The following is a 20,324-nucleotide window of genomic DNA, read 5'->3' on the forward strand; positions in this document are numbered from 1 at the left end:
AAAGGTTACCCAATGCTGTAATGGGTAAATTTTTCAAAGTACATTGTCCTACTAAAAAATAGTTTGAAAGTACATTGTTGTAATAAGAAAAACTAAAAGTACAGTGTTATAATAAAGAAATTTATGAAAGTAGATTGCTATTTTGTGTATTTTGCCCTTTAATATATACATATATTGGGGTTGATTCTTTTGTTAACATAATAATTGATGTTAACTATGTGAACCAATCTTGATTCTTAATCCTTGAAATCTCTGGATAAAATTAATCATTGCATGTTATGAAAAAACTCAATAGAAATAAACATTGTTGAACATGGTATTTGTGAAAATGATCATGGCATATGAACACATATGAACAATCTTATTGAACATCGTATGATTATGAACGCATATGAGCACATTTTTATGAACACCTATAAATATCATTTATTAATGTAATTCATATTAATATGGTGAACAAATAGAGTGTGTTTTAGGAGCATTTCACATATGAACCTGCAATATGTTCACTTTGATTAACCATTATTTGAATCCAAATGACAATTTTTGTGGTCGATGGAAACAAATTTACATGTTGCATGATAAAAATATGCATTTTTTTTTTCAAATTTTGAAAGATCGACCTTAAATGCTGTAATAAATCATCTTGAATTCTTAGGTATAGGGATAGTTACACACAATAAATAGGTGCTTGAAATTGTAGTTATTATAGTCTAAGGACCAAGCTAAAGTTGTTGGATCATAAGATCAAGAGTCCCACCAAAATATGTCACTCGTTTAATTTCTATAAATATAGTACTTGAAAATTAGGTTAAGGACAGATGTAAACGAGGTATCTTAATAAAAGATCATATAGGATAAAAAGACGGTGAATTCAAGATATGAACGGATTGATCAATCTGTTAGATTATAGGGGTACAAAAATGAAGCAAATATACAGATTTTACAGTCATTAGCAAACTAATTTGTAAATAAATCATCACTCTTATAAAAATTACAAACATAACACTAATATTTACAAAAAGATGAGCATTTTTTTTTAGAAAACTTGCTAACTGTGAGTGGAATCAGACTTTGAAAACGATGGTTCACATAGAGTGCGTTTGGTTTGTACGAATGGAATGGAATTGGGGGGATTTGGATTTAAAATCCATTCCAATTATGTGTTTGGTTGGCAAAATAGTCAGGATTTGAAATCCCATGTTTTCATTAAAATCCCTTAAACATGGGATTTGGAAATCCTTTGCATATGGCAGTGATTTGGAAATCCTTCCCTTCGACTCGCTTCCAGATCCCGTTCTCGCTTCCCTTCCCGTCCTCTTGCTTCCTGCCTCCCTAAGCCCTAACCCGTCGGTGCTTTCTCCTCCTCGCCGGTAATCTTTCCTCCTCGTTGTCCCGCTTGAACAGGTGCTCTCGCNCTCGCCGGTAATCTTTCCTCCTCGTTGTCCCGCTTGAACAGGTGCTCTCGCAGGTGCTCTCGTCTGTGTTCTCGCCGGTGCTCTCTCCTCCTCTTCGCCGTCTTCTCTCATCACTCAGCAGGTAAAGACTTCCCTTTTCCCCTTTTCTTGAATGTGCTCTCTCTTCCTCTTCGCCCTTTTTCATTCCAATACTGAGTAAGAAGCATGTTGTCCCAACTGATTCAGTCTAGTTAATGTTAGGAATTCAGTCTAGCAAATTACAAGGCTGTGGAAGTGACAGTCAATTTCTACGTATTTAGTTCATATACAGTTCAATTTGGCTTCTGTATGGTTTGAGTTCATGTACAGTTCAAATCCCTCCAAATCCAAATCYTGCAAACCAAACACAGGAATGGATTTTAAATCCAATCCAATCCAAATCCCATGAAATCCAAATCCCTCCTAGGAATCCAAATCCCTCCTAGGAATCCAAATCCCTCAGAAACATTTCTGCAAACCAAACGCACCAATAGTATTTCAAATTTTGATTTTGGGAATAATCAATTCACTTTTTGGTGAATTAGTTATGTTGTTTCAATCAATTATAATTTCTAAGAGTTTCGGTATTGATTTTACAAACCACGGGTATAATTAAAAAGGGCTTGATTATGAGTTTATTTATGATATCGTGATGATCATTAAAATCGTAACCCTAAATGGTTTGATTTAATCATTGGGTTTTAAAATGCACAAAGGGTCGCATTTCATATTTGTTGAAAAATGATAACATAAAATGATTTAAAGTTGATCCCAATGTTGTTACATCGGTCCTTGCTTTGGGTCATAATAGGCAAAAGCAGTGATCGATGTATGCATTGGAGTTGGGGTCACTTGACCTCCATAAAATTTTGAGAATTTGTTTTTTTTATATTATAAAATTTATTTTTTATAAATATAAATTTATATCTGACCCCTCCAAAATTTATAAATTTGAATTCCGGCCTTCATTAGCAAAATTTCTAGATCTGCTACTGGGTAAAAGGTATGACTTTCGGGGCAATGATGGGATTCTAAGGGATCCTAGAGATTAATAGGACTTCAGAAAATAAGAAAAAGTCACGAGTTTTCATCAACTTTACAAAAAATAAAAAATACATGCTAAAGTACCGTTTTTTTAATGTTTGTGCATTTACAATACACGTCTTGCTACAAAATATGTCATGCATGAAGAGTTTGTCATGCAAGGCAAGTAGTCATGATTATATATGTTCCAGTGTTAGTGAAACAATCATCTATGTTTTTTAAGAAAAAAAACATGATGTTAGATTTATAATTTATGAAAGGGAAAATTGCACTTAAAATGAAACCAACTTTGGTCTAATTCTTAAATGAATTTCAAAAACAATCATTTTAGGGTTTGTACCAAAATTTTCATATACTATAGGGTATGGATTGCTTGTTCAACGGGTAACCAGTTACCTCAATCCGGCGTGGCAATATAATTAATTAAAAACATACTGTGTGGATATTAAAAATGCTATATCATCGTTAGTTACAAAAACAAATAGAAACTCATATGATAGATATCGATATGCCAAATTTGTCGCCTTCTCACCCTCTCGAAGAAATCCAGAACTCATACAAACTCATTTCCCTCGCAGTTGTTTGATCATTACTTTCTCACCCTCTTAAAAGAGAACCAAAACTCATATGAGATACATGAGGGTGTGAAATTTGAGCTTTTTACACATCTTCTTTTTGAATCTAAAGTTGATTCCTCTTAGATTTGTTGAATTTTGATAATCAGGTTTATATTTTGTTGGAGGCGGTAGTATCTAAGGGGCCGTTTACTAAACATTTACTTGGTAAGTGCTTAACGCCATAAATTTTCTCATCGAATGAACATGAGAAGGGCCAAGAATCTTACCGGGTAAGAACGATGAGAATGATGGAGAGTCTTACCTGGTAAGTGAGGCTGACGACTCTTACCCAGTAAATTGTTGCATTCGATATGTTTTGATGTACTAAAATCTTACGTATCAAAATAAAATATAGTGTTAACTCTTATGTTAAGCATTTACCGGGTAAGTATTTGGGTAAACGACACCTAAGTAGGGTTCCTCCATGGAGTTGCTGGATAAGATTGCTAGATGAGAGGAATAGGTTACTCTTTATTTCAGTAGTAAGAGCATCTGTAAGAGCTGTTGTATAAATTTTCTACAATAACATCTAAATTGGGACAGGGATTCAATTGGAGGCTTAGATCTGAGGGTTTTAAAGTGGGCGAAAGGAAAAAAGAAGAAGAGGAAAACACAGTAGACATGTGATTATTTGAAGGCTTGGATATCTCTTTCCTAAATAAAAATATTAACAGCTGTATGATTAATTGCTTAGTAGAGAGCTATGCAACGAAAGAAACACAAGGGAGAAATCGAGAGTTTTGATGAGGGTTGAGGATGACGAGAAAAAATATCGTTCTTGGGTATTTAAATGTTATAAAACGTTGTGTTGTTGTATAGTTATTGGCACCATGTCATAAATTATTATTTTTTTCCTTTTAAAATATGACATGGAAGCTTAGTTGGCATTTAATTGGGCGATGTCATCACTAGCATGTTAACGGGTCATCAAGACCCTTGTATATACGAAAAAGTATGGGTTAAGCCCGAAAATGATGATTTTCAAAATTGGTTCTCCTAAATAGGAAACAAATCAAAGTTAACTCAATTTTAACGAAAGAGATGGGGACTCTGGTTTGTGTCAAAACTAGTCATTTGAATGACAATGACATGTCGTGGCTCGTGACTACATAATTGAAAATTTTGTGGTCCAATGGAAACAAATCTACATGTTTACGTAAAAATGGATACGCTTGTTTTTTAATGTTTTCATTTTATTCTTTATTTCTATGTATACGAAGACATATACTTGAACTTAAATGCAATGATAAATGATCTTGATTGTGTAGGTGTAAGGATCAAATTTATTATGTATGCATGTCGATTGTCGACTGAGGACCAAGCCAAACGTTGTTGAATCATGTAATATAAGGTATCTGTCTAAATATTAATATAAAGAGAGAATATATTAAAACAAAAAAACAAAATGTAAATTACTTCATTTATGATTTTAATTTTATATTTTTAATACTTGTATTAATTCTTTATAAATATCGAAGAGAATGACTACATCAAGTTATAAAACCCAGGGGACCTTCAACAATCGACTTCCTAAAAAAACTAATATGTGTTTCGTTTAAATCAAACACATATATAATTGGTTGAGACTTTCTATAAATAAGTTACATATTCTCGGTATTGATTTAAAAAATGTATTTTTAACGTCAAAGACTTAATGTGTACACTAATTCCTCATACTGTTTTCTTTAACCAATTTTAATTTCATGATGAAGGCGGGTTTAATTCAATAGAATGATACTGAATTGGAATGACAAATTTTTTAGATGAGAAAATTCATCGTTGCTTTAGATATATTGGTGGAATTCTATTACATTCACTGTCATGAAAATTTGATAGAAATTCTTAAAAATAACTTATCAACCATTATGTATCATTGGTTAATATAAATATCTCAAAATTCAAGGTTACAAGTTATTATGCTTTTTTTGTTCAGATATTGAACCAAACTTTTGCTTATTTACGTTTTTAAAAAGTTTAAAGATACGTGTAATTGAAAAGGACGAACATGGGTTGTGAACGTGTAGACCAAACGTTTGTGGTGCTTGGTGGAGTTGGGTGGTGATGATGAAGACCAAGATTTGTCTTCGACAAAATGAAGATGATGGCAAAGGATTATCGAGCAACAAAGGACAAAGGTTCTAAAAGTTTATCAATCGTGTATTTGTGTTTTCTATGATAACATGATTACATTATATTTGTTTAGTTTTTAATTATGATAAGTTCACCGTAACAACTAATAGAGTCAAGGACGGACCTATATATATATATATATATATATTTTTTTTTTTTTCCAAACAGTAGCACCGTTTGACTATAAGAAACAAATATACAGATTTTTTTTAAATATGACACCATTTGACTAAGAAAAATGACATTAACAGGATTCGAACTTGGATTTGAGGTGGAATAAAAGCCTTGCAAACCAACTCTACCAAAAAATAAAATTTCAAGACAAACACTAACACAGAAGCCTGTGAACCATTTAATCATGCATAAAACTGCTGATAAATATTAACCAAATTATAGGTATTGTCTTTATAAATTAACCAATTAATTATCTAACAAATGTTTAAATGACACCATATATGATATAACATTTTATGATTTTCGCTATTTATGGTTTAAGAAATGCTCAAATTGCATGTATAATTTAGGAGGTGTTTGAGATTGTTTATTTGAAACAACTTATGTTTTTCTACAAAAATGCTTATCAACTTATTATAGGTTAGAATGATTTAGCTTCTTCAAAAACTTCTTATTACCGGTTTGACACCGATATAAGTTGTTTATCCAAACACTCAAAAGTGTTTATTACCGATGATGACACATCAAAATAAATCAATAAGTTATTTTTATAAGCAATCCCAAACACCCCTTGATTTGCAATTTTGCTTATAAATATTACGGAACCGCATCATACATTACATATTTACATGGGGGGTCGCAGGGAGCATATGCGTAATTTCTGAAAAATCAAGGAACCAAAAGTGTAGTTTACTCTAACTGATAAATAAACAGAGGTTTGAGGTGGTCACCTGAAACGGTCAAAAATTCTATCGCCCTTCCTCTTCGTTGTGCCGTTGCACCATGGCTGCAAGCCCATCGGTCCTTATCCTCCACCCCCGCCTCACCCTCTTCGCCACCAGTCTCCGCCCTTTCTCCCTCATCCACCACCAATTCTCCCTCCGTCCTCCTACTCCAAGCCGCCTCCCTATTCTCTTCGCTCGTAGTAGAAACCACTCCTCTTCCATCTCTCCATTACCTACTGCCACACCCTTGTCTACTGACGATTCCAAAGAAACTCCTCACGCCGGCCGATCTGGCTCTGTCTCTTCCCCTCCGTTTCAGGCCGCCGATTACTCACAGAAAATAGACGTTAATCCTCCCAAAGGCACCAGAGATTTCCCTCCAGAAGAAATGCGCCTCCGCAATTGGCTTTTCCAGAACTTCAGAGAGGTTCAAGTCCAATAAACGGACTCATGTTTTTCATTTGGCATTGTTTAGTTGATTATGGAAGTATATTATTTTTGGTCGATTGTATTATGCGAGGTGTTACTTGAAGAAAGGTTTAGGACATTTGTTTTATTTTCTTGAATTTCCTGATGATACAATGTTTGAGGTTAAACCTAGTACTCTCCTAATTTGAATTATCATGTGTTTTTACTTGTTCTTATATCTTCTTGGTTGGAAATTATGAGTATGCTAACTGGATGTTGAATATTAGGTTTCACAATTGTTTGGATTTGAAGAGGTTGACTACCCGGTACTAGAATCAGAGGCTCTTTATATTAGAAAAGCAGGGGAGGAAATAAGAGACCAGGTTTAGTAGTACTTCTATTCTTGTTGCATTTATCTTGGGTTTGACATGTTACAAGTTTTTCATTTTTTTCTTCCATCACTCTTAATCTTTTTAACAAGAGATGAATCTGGGATGAAGCTCTTTACATGCAGATTTTGTTTTGGCTATGTGAAACCCGAATCTTGGAATCTTTGGAACAGGAATGCAATGATAGAAACTTGAAATGACCAAAAGAGTTGGAACATAGTCCAATGTATTATGTCAAACTGAAAAAGATTGGTGTTCATGTATGATTTCACCTGTTCTGATGCAGCTTTACTGTTTTGAGGATCGAGGAAATCGCCGAGTGGCATTGAGGCCTGAGCTTACTCCTTCTCTGGCTAGGCTTGTCATGCAGAAAGGGTATTCTTCTTGTTTGTTCTTTATTTATTTATTTTTATCTTCCTGCTTCTCTTTTGGAAATCATACAATGTCTTCCCCCTACCCTCCATACAACAGTCTCCAATTTGAGTGGTTCATTGTGGGAAGCTTGTTTAGGTGTTTCACGGTTTGAAGATACAGGCCATGTATCTGGTTATTTATTTCTTATTTGTGATTTTGTGTATCCAGGTACAGATGCCAGAATTTGATCTCCCTATTTTTTTCTGTCCAGAAAATCTGTACCCCTTCCAATAAAATGGTTTGCTGTTGGACAATGCTGGCGATATGAGAGAATGACCAGGGGACGTCGTCGTGAACACTATCAATGGAACATGGATATAATTGGTGTGCCTGATGTAACCGTATGTCCTTGCTAGTTTATTTTCCTTTTCATGTTTCTCATTGCTAAAATATCAAGTTACTGCGTGTAGTGATTTCTTGCATTATTGACTTTTGATGTTTCCATAAGCCTTTGACTAATTTTGGGGGGGGGGGGGTCTTATGATTCTTTGACATTGATTCAAGAGAGAGTTGTAATCAATCCAAAAAGGCCTTTGTACATTGCTTACAAATTCCCCGAGAATGAGTTGCAAGGATGTGGATGTTTGTAACAGCCGAGTCAGGGTAATGGGAATACAACGATGATTCGTATGATGCCATACTCACCATAGATGCTTCAGTGACATCTTACTGCCATCATCAGTAGTCATCTTACTTGTCATACACAAATGGCTGCCTTTTGGTCCTTTTTCTAGAAAGAGAAGAACATACTGAACTAGTTCTCTTTCCACTTAAAGAAGTAGCAAAATAAACTGAAACAAAACTAGTTCAGTAGCTTGTACAGAGCAGAGCAGCTAAATAGATAGAGAATGTCATGAGGGAACCCTCTAGTCACCACAATGAAATGAAGAGCATCTATAAAACTAATATGTTGATAGCGATCATCGTACTCATGAAGCTGTCTTCCCTTCCCTCTCTCCTTTTCATTGCTGCCTAGCTGTAGTAACATGATACATCTCAATTTACTTGGATAATGGTTCAGACTACGTCATAGATCTCATATTAGTTGTTCCACATATAGAACATGTACAATTGGACAATGAAAAACTCGAAATTCTGACTTGTGTACTCGTTAAGACATGGTTTACGAAGGAGGATCTCTTAGGTCTTTGCTTATGCTATATTAAGCTTGTTAAGCAAATCAGACCAACCAATCATGTTGATCTTGAATGATATTTTAACTTTCATTTGAGAGGGTCATACAGAGCTTGCACATAGAGACCACACATGATCTTCATGAATGCTAGATTATCAATAACGCAATAATACATTGGTTCCTCCATTGAGTTGTCACCCACTTAATACATGTGGAAGTCATAGCGTTGAGCCCTCCTAAACAAAACCTTGAATGTCATTTTTCCTAGGTTATTTGTTGTACTAGTTAGAATTGTAGGATAGCTGAGAGAATGGATAATATTAACCGTGGTGAAGCCTCTCGCACTATGAACAACTAAACTTATAATGTTTTGCACATTATTATTGTAATGTAAACAATAATGTAATACACGATTTTTATTTAGGGCAGTATAAAGTTCTTTTTTTGTCTTTGTTTATTATATCAATGCCTTACTTTTGTATGTTAGTTATTGCTATTGCTTGTTTTGTCATCTACTTATATTTTTTTGGTTGAGGTGTTTCAAACACAGAAAATCCCAAACTAGTATAAGGCTTGGGTTATTATTTGGTCCAATAATGGCAAAATACATTTCTATGTAAAAGAAATTATGCTTAATGAAATGACACACATCCATACTGTGCTTCTCTGCTTCTCTGGTCTTAGAAGAGGGTTGCCCTGCAAAGCTGCCAGTTGGTATTCATATGTAGGAACCATACTAGAAAGTGAATAAAAAGGGTCTTAGCAATGGAGTGATGGGAAATCTTTATCAACATTTGTGAGTTGATGCAATGCTTAGTTTTTCCCATTCAGATGCAATCAAATGAAATTTGGATTAGTTGTAACCTTTTTAGCTACATGTTGAATAAAAAATTAGACCCAGTGAGAAATGAGAAATGGTTGCATTGTCATTTTTATGATGGCATTTTAATTTAAAGTCTGAACAAGAACCTTTGCACTTCAAGAATGGAGACTATTACTTGATTAAAGGACTTAGAGAGAGAGAGAGATGGAAAAATGTCAAGAGTTTGCATTTGGAGTTTATTTAACTAGAGAAGGATCAAGTGACGTTGTGGGCTTTTGAGAAGAAGAAAATTCCTATGATGTGTACAAATGTGTTCAAATATATGTATTGGTTTTGTAGTAATGAGCATAAATGCGTGCAATATTGAGACAGATGTTTTCTATAGGGTTACAAAACTAGTTAGCCTTTGAGTCCTTATATTTTCCGTTTTACTTATTCATGAGCTCATGAAGGGCTTACAAGAGGACGTAATATGGCGTATTCTTTGGCGATGATGTAGTATTGATAAATGAGCTGGGCAATGTGCTAAAGCGAAGTTGGAAGCTTAGAGAAACACTTTAGAATAAAACAAAGTGCTGGAAAGTATATTAGGAAGTTATTGTATAGCTATCAAAGTGTGAATATTCTGTTGTAATAAGGAAATCACTGATTGATATCATTATGATTTCCTTAATCTTTTCTCTTTTTAGTTAGACTCTTGTCTATAAATTGTTTGTATTTCCTAGTTTGAAAAGATAACAAAGAATACTCTTTTCTTAGCCTCTTTGTTCATGGTATCGGAGTCTACAATGGCTGGAGACTATTTTCTTCCCTCTTCAGTCACCCAACAAGATCAACCTATACCTAACCTTTCACAATACCCCTCTCTCGAAAACCCTTCTCGCACTCACAAGGTCCGATATTACCCATAGTGAGTGTAATAAATCAGTTTAGGCATTGTTCCACTAAAAGACATCTGGAAGCAACCAACAGAATTTTGAAGTACCTCAAAGGAACTCCAGGCAAGAGAATTTTGTTTAAGAAAGGAAAGGAACTAGATGTTAAGGGATTTGCAGATGCTGACTAGGGTGGATTAGAAGACAGTAAATCCACAACAGGCTATTGCACAAAAGTATGGGGAAATCTAGTCATTTGGCGAACCAAACAACAATCAGTAGTGGCAAGAAGCACTATTTAGGAAGAGTACTGAGCAATTGGTCAAGGGGTCTGTGAACTAATCTGGTTTTGTGAAGCTTTTGAGAGACCTAAAGGTCCCTATAAACAGTTCTATTAAGCTGTATAGTGACAACTGTTGGTCACGGTTCCAGCATCTTCCTAAATCGAAACGTGGCGCTGGCTGCTACGCTATAAAGGAAATAAGGTTGCGCCTTCACCAAGGCAATTGCTTTTGGTGTAGTGGGTAAGCGCTTGATCCTAACAACAACAAATCAACAATAATTATAGTTCACAATCCTGTCCAGCATGACCGAATGAAGCATGTGAGAATGATAGGAGTTTCATAAAAAGATGCAATTGATTCAGGGACAATTCTTATCTCTCATGCCCCATCATCGCAGCAAGAAGCAAATGTTCTTACCAAGGCACTCTTCAAACCAGAATTTGAAGTTTTAGTTGGCAAGCTGGGATGATTGATATCTATTGTACAACTTGAGGAGGAGTGTTGGAAAGTATATTTAGGAAGTTATTGTATAGCTATAAAAGTGTGAAATTCTGTTGTAATAAGGAAATCACTGATTTGATTTCATTATGCTTTCCTTAATCTTTTAATTAGCTTCTTGTCTATAAATTGTTTGTATTCCTTGGTTTGAAAAGAGAACAGAGAATACTCTTTTCTCAGCCTCATTGTTCGCAAAGTATATGGAATGCAACTTTAATGGTTTGCTAGGCAATTTGGAAATTTGGCAAGCATATCTGGACATGAAGTAGTTAGGAACACCTTTTAGTATTAGAGATCAGTTTTCAAAAAAGAATGAAAAGGTTTATGTGTATGTTAGTCATAAGATGAGAGTAGGGTAGATTAAAAGAGAAGTTTCAGGAGTCTTGCATGATCAAAAAGTTCCACTGAAGTTGAATGGCAAGTTCTATAGGACAGCGGTACACTACTGATTTACGAGGGCGAATGATCAGTAGATAATATGTTTACCAGATGACTGTGTCAGAAATGCAGTGTTGAGGTGGATGTCTGTCCACACAATGAGGAATATGATCAAAATGAGAATACATGAGAGCCGGTTGGGTGACAATAGTCGATGAGTAGCTAATGCTACTTCTTTATTTGTTGGGGATTAGCCATTTGTAACATAGACCTTAAATGCACTGTTAGAGAGGAGAATGGTACCAAGAATAGGCTGTTTCCACCAAGTAGACATTGTTAGTAGAGGTAGAGCGGAGAGATGTAGTTAGAGAGATGGAATGGCAGGAATGACACCTTGGAGGTGGCTCTTTTTGATTCCTTTTAGTTTCATTCGTAGTGTACCCGCTAGTTTAGGATTGAAAGCTTGCTGGTATTGTCGCATCATGTACCAATGTTTGATAAAAGAAATGAATTCAAATATTAGAAATGTAACTATTTTAATCTCAAGGAAAATTCGGTGGTGAACCTCGTCGATATCACATCACAAATAGCATGTATGTTTAACTTTGTACATTTGGTCCGATGCAAAATGGTTAAGGTTTTTTCTAAGCCAAGCAAAACCCATCATTACATATTATAGGTATGCTACAACCTGTTATCAAGCTGTCTTATTGGTATTTTTTTCTCTTTTGATAGTATGGTTGGATGCTCTTAAACACCATTCCCTCTTCATATTAATGAATCAATCGTTTGTTGTTTTTCTTATAGGGTGAAGCTGAGCTTATCTCATCTATTGTTACATTTTTCAAGCGAATTGGGATAACTGCGAGAGATGTTGGGTTCAAGATATCTAGCAGAAAGGTGTGGCGTAATCCTCATTATTTTTCAATAGCACTTGGGATCTTCTTTCACTTCATTGCATATGCTATATAACCTTCTGTGAAACTGTGCAAAGCCTTGTTCTTGCTCTTGGGCATTCATGTTGCTTTTGCCTTGTTTTTGCTCTTGCTCAGGTCTTAAGATTACATAGATGGTTCTGAAATCTGTCTTGAATTATTGCCTGAAAAGCACAGGCAGATCTGGGATATTAGGCAAAATCACCATAAATGAGCTAAAGAAAATACATCAACTGTTCCAAATAACCAACTCCCATGAAACTGATCCTTGCATAATCAGAAGTTCACCATCAAACTTAAACTGTGAGGCGGTGATGGAGGAGCGTTAGATGGAAATTTTTCGATGGTTGGAGTACATGAAGAGGGTATAGAGAAAGGGAAAGGAAATAAATGAGAAGAACATTGAGAATAAATTAACTGTTATAGGATCATTTTAGCAACCTAGGGAATTTAAAGTATATCCTTGAGAAGTTCTCCGATCCGATTTTCTCTCAGTCAAGCTTATAACTACTTTGATTGGTTGAAAATGTACCTATTGGAGATATACTTGTATTCAGGATCCAGCCTCTAGACCCTAGTGGTTGAGGTAAGGTCTGCGTACATCTTGTCATTCCCAGACCCTATTTTTGAGTAGGATATACTGGATTCATTTGGTTTGGTTTTCTTATATTCAGGGTCCACAAACAGTCAAATACCCATGCAGACTGGCAAATAAGACAATGTTAGATGGACTTGATATAGAGAACCTATGAAATAGGACACAGGATGCAAAAAACTTTTTTCTAATATTAGAGATTGGTTGGCTACAAAGAATTAGAAATTTTAGATCAAGAATTTCAGATGGACTTGATATAGAGAACCTATGAAATAGGACACAGGATGCAAGCTACTATTATATAAAAGAAAAAAACAAAATGCAAAGCTGTCCTGGACTATTCCTCAACTTATACTTTTGCCATTTTAGTTTGAAACTCAGATGCAGTCCATGAACTATGACTTTGGCCACAAAAGCACTCCAAATTAGCGTTTCCATAAGGAATACAACTATGTGGGTCATGTGCGTCTCATGCTCCATCTTTTGAGGGCATTTTCATTTTTTTCTTTTACCATCTTCATCGTCTTCATCTTGAGAATCTAACCACTGAAAATTTTCCAAAAACTCTAAATGAATCTGGGTGTACATGGATGAACGATCATTACTCTCTTGGGGTTATTGTTTGCTAGAACTTCCTCCTTTTGTTGGTCCACAACTCATTTCCTCAGATCTCATTGAAACACCAGTCATATCCACAATGGTTTCGAAGCCCTCTTGATAACTTGTGCAGGCAGTTGTAATACGTAATCTTGATTATATTCTTATTTTCTCAACCCATGCAATTGTTAGCGCGTCACTGGATCTTTACAAATCATTGGATTCAAAATCATCTGAGGCATGGAGTCATGCTGGCTTCCGACCCGAACGGACACTTTTCGTGTTGAGGATGACAGGCGGCTACGGAATTTATAGGACATGTGGTAACAATGGCGAGAAGGAGCTTTCACAGAAAGAAAGAAACCGATGATTTGATGGCTTTCTACAACCAAAGAATGTTGCAAATCAACTAATCAAGAAATTGGCAAACAAGTCTGAACTTCAGGAACAAAGTGCAAACCGATTATTTCATATTACAATTGCTTGTGGACTAACTAGCAAAGAGAAGTTCCAAAAAGACCAAGCCCTAGAAGTTCAGATTTCCATCATGCTTATCTACATATGAAAATTCCTACTGGGGTTTAGTCATGGTCATCTGCTTTAGCAAATTAAAAGTTTCAGGGTTTTGATCTTCACATGTGCGATACTCCTTAAATCATTGGGTTTCAGTCTAGACTTCGCAAATGTGAGTGAGGTTGAAACAGGGTAAAAGGCTATTTAATTGATTTTTTTAGAATTAAATTGTTTAGATATTCTCATTTTGAAGTTGAAGATTAAGATGATAGCAAAATGACCAATTTCCTCTATAAAAAATGGTCACATGCCTGACACATGGCCAACTTAACAGATTTTTTAAATGGAACCTAAAAGTTGAATTGGAAGTTTTGTGATGATGAAGTCTGAGTGACTTCAATTGTTTATTTCAAACTAAATGGCACAAGTGCAAGCTGTCATATGGTACAGGGACAGTTTTTTGTAATTTCTCTAAAAGAAAAGATACAATGGGTTAGGAGATGTATTTATAACTAACAAGCAATCACATGCATATATTAGCAGATATGATCATGTGACAAGAAAATATGTTTGTCCACTAAATTTAGGACTAATTGCAGACAATGTCCAGGTTAGGGTGTATTTGATTAAAATTCCATACATATGCTTTGTGGACACCTAACATATTTGAGTGCTAAACGCAATCTATTAGATGTCTTATTCGTAACTACATTCTTTGCCTTTCACCTTCGAACATGCTTATAAGCACTCAATTTCATGAACACAATGTTTGCTATGGACACGAATCGTTCTTGCTGTACACTAAATTTAAGTTATATTATCGCACATACTTCTCAATTTCATGAACAATGAGTAGCTGCTCAAGGGTTTTTTAATACTTCCTGAACATCTAGACGTTATCTTGTTGATCTACTTATTTTATCTTTACTAGTGCATATTAATTGGTATGATTTCAGCTGTCTCAAGAATGCCTAGGCATGCCAATGAAAAATCGTTCCCTTTCTCTTGCAGGTTCTGCAAGTGTCGAGTTTTTATAACGAAACTTTACGTGGCAAAGTTTAACCTTCTTTTAGTAGTCCATATTCGTTTGTATGACTTCAGCTGTCCCAAAACAGGCTCTGAATTTTCCAGTGTTATTAAGCTTGTTCCCTTTCTCTCTCCGCAGGTTCTACAGGAAGTGCTTAGTTTCTATTCGGTACCAGAAACTTCATTTTCTAAAGCTTGCATCATCATAGATAAGGTTAGTGATTGCCATGTGCTAATATCTAATAGGCAACATTAATTCACCGTTCAGTTATGACTTCCCATTTTTCATCGTATCCTGTTTCTAAGGTTTATTTGATATTGCCAACTATTTGCCCATTCTATGCACATCTCTTCTATAGCCCAAGGAAATTCAAACAAAAAATGATAATGGTTTTTTGTAAATGGATATTCATTTGATATGTTTTATTTAATTCCACATGGTTCTAGGGCTATACAGGCTCAAAATCATAGATCTTTTTGGTAAAAGAAACAAAACTTATTATATTGCCAAAATGACCTGAACTTTTTCAAGGATACAACATGATCTTTTGTGCTTTGGTTTCTTCTATGAAGTGTATTAGTATCAGCTAGTCTGCCATTTTTATTGTAGACAAAAAAAGTAAGAGATGGCTCCATGTTCTCTGAGTCAGTTTGTTGATTCAGATTCAGGAACACCACTGAAGGTTTCCAGGAAAATTATCATGACAAAGGTCCTGTCTATGTGGCAGTTGGAGGTTGAAACTAGATCTTCCATTAATGTTGGTTAGAATTGAACAGTTTGTAGTTATCTAAATATAAGAATCTAAGGGGATGATTTATCTTTTGAACTTATTCACTGCTTTATGATAGAAATTCATGTTTGTCACCCTTGCCAAATATGTCTGTCTTTTGTTGCTCATGTAATATTGACCAACTGCATATGAATCAGTCAACACTTTCATCTTTTCTTGTGTGCATATGGTGTATATGCTTACATACACTTTTTTATGCTGATGATTTTTTTTTAACTTCATTGGAAACAGATGGGGAAAATTCCCCTGGAGGAGATCAAGAAAGAACTGAATTCGGTTGAGTTATCAACTGAGGCTGTTGATGAGCTACTGCAAGTTCTTTCCATGAAGTCTCTGACGGAGTTGGAAGGTATTATTTAGTGCTATGTTGAATAAGAATTAACATATTCCTGGAGCCTAGTAAGGCTATAACATTATAAAGTACTGTTATTCATGACATGTATGCTGTAGAGTATGTTTTGAAATCTATTTGATTAACATGCAAAATTTGTTCCCCATTTATTATTTACCTTGTAATTATTATTAAAGTTATAAATAATATTTGGTCTTAGTAATGGAGTGTCTTTGAATTTCAAAGAAGCTTTAGAAGCTCTATTTGGTAATCTTGGACATGGTCGCTTTATGTAATCTTGGGTACATGGTTGCTTTATGTAACTCAAAAGGGAAAAGGGAATTCAAGGGAGGTTGATAAAAAAGCAGAGTCAGGTTTCTGAAATGACTAATTCCTGTCAATTGAAATGCATTGACTTGCTAATCATGCCTCTTTCCTTCCGTTAGATACACCTTTGAGATTAGACCATAAAGAGAGAGTGGGATCATGATGGATGGACATAATTCAGGTGTATGATGGAGACAGTAGGTTTTTAAGTCAGGGACCATAATATGAAGTTTTATCACTGAATCAGAAAGAAAGCCCTTGTTCTTTGGTTTATTTTCATAGGTTTATTTTCTCAGTCTTTTTTCCAGATCTAGATTTGACAAATGATTTCCAGAAAGCGAAGAAAAGTTAAGTTAGTGCTGAATTTGCCAAATGGACATGACCTCTTATTGCTGCTATGTACACTGGTGCATTATCTGGTTGGTATCAATTATCATGGATTGTGCATCTGGAAGTGAAGAGGGATATATGTATATGTTCTTGCTACTTGTATGAAATCGATATCTATAAACTGGCATTGCCAAGTAAACGGGATAACTTCTAACAAGATGGTTGTTCTCTGCTGAGCTGTAAAATGATAGTTGCTATATATCTCTGCTTTCCTGTTCTTCACAGAGAAACTTGGAGCTGCTGGGGAGGCGGTCAGCGAACTGAAACAACTATTCTCACTTGCGGAAAAGTTTGGTTATTCAGAATGGATCCAGTTTGATGCTTCTGTTGTCCGGGGGCTAGCTTACTATACTGGAATTGTATTTGAGGTGAGATTTCTGAAATTTGTATTCCTAGTTATGAGAGACTGAAGCTGGAAAAAGCTTTTTGATTCACTTTCTGCCTTCCAAGTGGCAGCTAATCCTCTTGATAATACAGTAGTAGCATCTTATATACCAAATAAAGTAATATGAAAAAGGAGTTCTCATTTTCAAATTTTAGAAAACACATGGAATCCGGTGTGAATCAGCAAGGACCACCTTGCATGATTGGGCTATTCCGACAATTGTAAGTATGTGAGGTCTACCCTTTATGCTGGATGGCCTTGCACATGATGATCACAAAACTCTTTTCCTCTTGCATTCATTATATTCCTATCGTAGTTAACTGCTCACGTGATGTTAATCTGAATAATGCTATCATGTATCAAATAAAATTGTGGATTCCGTCACAGCAATACACAGTTTCCTTGTTCGGCCAATTACCCATAAATTTCACCATCTTCTGATTACATGTTTTTAACTCCTCTTCAAGATGTTAACGTTTTAAATTAGAACTGTAAAATGCATATGAAGCCATCCTAATATGGTTGCTTATTTTTTTCTTAGATTTTAGAATTATGCCATTATTCAGCTCTTAGCTCCCTATTGAGAATCATAAAATTTGTGTAATCCATTGTTACGAGAACATTAAAGAAATTGTCAGCCTCAGATTCTTGATGCATTTCAAGTTTTAACGAGCACTCTTAGAAGCTTGTGTGCACTAAAGATGGAAAAGTATATTTTGACAGGATGTTGCTTTTCTCTGGGACACCACACTCAAATGAGGTGTACATAAAGTGTGTAGGTAATTATGAATTGTTACATCAACCCTAAATACAATGTTCCTATTTATTCAGGGATTTGATAGAGAAGGTAAGCTGCGTGCCATTTGTGGTGGTGGGCGATACGATCGTTTGCTTTCTACTTTTGGGGGTGACGACATTCCTGCCTGTGGCTTTGGGTTTGGTGATGCTGTCATTATTGAAGTGAGTATGATCTTTTTTAATAATCTCTTGCAAGTGCTACTTTTAAACTTAACTTTGCGGAACCCCTTGTTTATATATGATATCATATATAATGTTGGATAAGATCATGCAATCGAACACGGGATGGCTGCTCCTTATGCATCTTAGCAAGGAGTCAGTCAGCCACTTGCAGATCATCCCTATAATAACCTGGCTTTTAACATTTTTAACGTTCGTGTGAGATAATTTAACTTGGAAAAGCGTTTACATATAATAACCCCGCTTTGTGCTCTAGTTTTCCTGCTTTAATTAATGATACAGCTAAGTTTCTCAAGAAATGTTCGTTAAAAGCTTGACACCATCTTTGTTTTGTGTTGCTTCTTCTGTGAGTTATACTCTGTTTATACAGTTTTGTTCTTGCTTGTATTAAAACCGTTTCTTCAGTAGACTTTTGCTATCCTTATTGAGGAGTATCAGTTCTATTTTATTTTATACCATGTGTTCGATCTCAATTCAGATATTTTGGCTGTTTCATGACATAATTCTTTATAAAAAATTATGTACAACAATTAGCTGCTGAAGGAGAGAAAACTTTTACCGGAACTTCCTCTTGAAGTGGAGAACATTGTGTGTTCACTGGATCCTGATCTTCAAGGTGCAGCTTCCTCAGTTGCTACTGTTCTTCGGGGAAAGGGTCAGTGTGTTGATTTAGTTTTGGAAAACAAACCACTTAAATGGTAAGCTGCTGGTGTTTCTGATCATGATTGCTGCATTATCTGATATATACGCTGGTATCTAAATGTTCTGTACATGTGTCAGGGTGTTCAAGCGAGCAGCACGAATAAATGCACGCAGATTGATACTTGTAGGAAGCTCCGAGTGGCAAAGAGGTATGGTTTCTGTCAAAATCCTCTCAACTGGGGAACAATACGAAGTTAACTTTGATGAGTTAGGGTGACACCGAATTTCCTACTATGAGTCTCATTTTTAGCATTTAGATCTTTCATTTGTGTAATTATCTTGATAATTATTTATCCATTGAGCACAACTAAAGTCAAATCTTGTGTGTTGCTAAAAATTTCTAATATATGAATCCAATTTTTTTGCCATAGAAGTGGTTTGTTAGTTTTTATCCTATAAATTTGTTTCTTGTCTTTTGCTTACTTGTTTTGTGGTATAGTCTCTATGTCTTGTTGCACTTCCTCCCTGGAAAGATTCTATTCGGCAAGGTTTGTGTCTATTCTACCCCCAAACTCTTATCTCAAAGTGGGATATACCGAGTTTTGTCTGATTTGGTTTATGTTTGAGGTCGACGCCAATATCCAAGGGTTTACTATTATGTGCTGAATTGTCGTAGCGGTAAGGAGGTGAGAATCCATAATTGATGTCTCAGGATGCAACACCATCCACCTGGTTTTTGGGACATATGTGCTCTAAATCTAAAAAGGTGGTGTATGCATATACCCTATATTTGACATTTGTCGTATTTTAAACTTGAGTAGCTCTTTTGAGATCGATAATGATAGTGTACTTTCAGTCGTTGCTCGTGGCTTGCCAAGTTCAGAAAGATAGAGGGTTTAACGTTAGAACCTTGACTCAACTCGTGCAAGGTTTGTTTTAATGGGTTCAATTATGCTCGTATAAACGTGTTGTTCGTGCTTGCACCAAATACAAATGAAAACTAGTTGAAATAAAAATACAAATAAGCCACCCTTATTTAACGACTGTTAAAAGAATTTCATTAGATAAAAAATTATTTTCTTCTTTTATTTATTTTTTTGTCTTTTATCCAATCAAAATACACAAGGTTCAAAATCATAAAATTGATTTTGATTTGAGTTAAAGACCAAAAAAATCGATAAAAGGATGAGACATATTAAGAGCCGTTAGAGAAGGATCAAATCCGAATATTTTTACAAACCATCTTGTAATTTGAAAATGATAAGGATGATAAAGTGTTAAATCACGGGAGCATATTTATAGTTTACTCTAAACTAGATAAACATGAATTATAATACGATAGGTTTGGCTCCTAAAACTTCACATGACTGATGATTCGCAATAAATTTGATTCAACTTAAATAATCAAACAAGTCGACGCCTAACTGATTAGGTATTTACGAGTGCCAAACTTTTTTTAGTAGAGCACGATTGTGCTCTTAATT

General features: G+C 35.2%; 1 protein-coding gene across 1 annotated transcript; it reads left to right on the top strand.

Moving 5' to 3' along the window:
* The first annotated feature begins 6,151 nt into the window (after positions 1–6,151).
* On the top strand, positions 6,152–19,270 carry LOC112523171 (histidine--tRNA ligase, chloroplastic/mitochondrial). The gene is made up of 11 exons (XM_025132662.1): positions 6,152–6,553; positions 6,822–6,917; positions 7,210–7,298; positions 7,549–7,678; positions 12,138–12,230; positions 15,136–15,210; positions 16,019–16,136; positions 17,061–17,203; positions 18,052–18,180; positions 18,733–18,896; positions 18,979–19,270. The coding sequence occupies exons 1-11, from the start codon at positions 6,185–6,187 to the stop codon at positions 19,115–19,117; spliced, it is 1,545 nt and encodes a 514-aa protein (XP_024988430.1). The 5' UTR covers positions 6,152–6,184; the 3' UTR covers positions 19,118–19,270.
* The last annotated feature ends 1,054 nt before the right edge of the window (positions 19,271–20,324 follow it).

Source organism: Cynara cardunculus (genome assembly GCF_001531365.2).
Source record: "Cynara cardunculus var. scolymus isolate 2C chromosome LG 1, CcrdV1, whole genome shotgun sequence".
Classification (NCBI taxonomy): domain Eukaryota; kingdom Viridiplantae; phylum Streptophyta; class Magnoliopsida; order Asterales; family Asteraceae; genus Cynara; species Cynara cardunculus.

What these genes read in the sequence shown, in the direction of transcription:
- LOC112523171 (XM_025132662.1), top strand. Translation starts at nt 6,185, where the DNA reads ATGGCTGCAAGCCCATCGGTCCTTATCCTCCACCCCCGCCTCACCCTC. An exon ending in TCAAGATATCTAGCAGAAAG is followed by an intron (nt 12,231 to 15,135) that starts GTGTGGCGTAAT and finishes CTCTCTCCGCAG; the next exon opens with GTTCTACAGGAAGTGCTTAG. An exon ending in CTTGCATCATCATAGATAAG is followed by an intron (nt 15,211 to 16,018) that starts GTTAGTGATTGC and finishes CATTGGAAACAG; the next exon opens with ATGGGGAAAATTCCCCTGGA.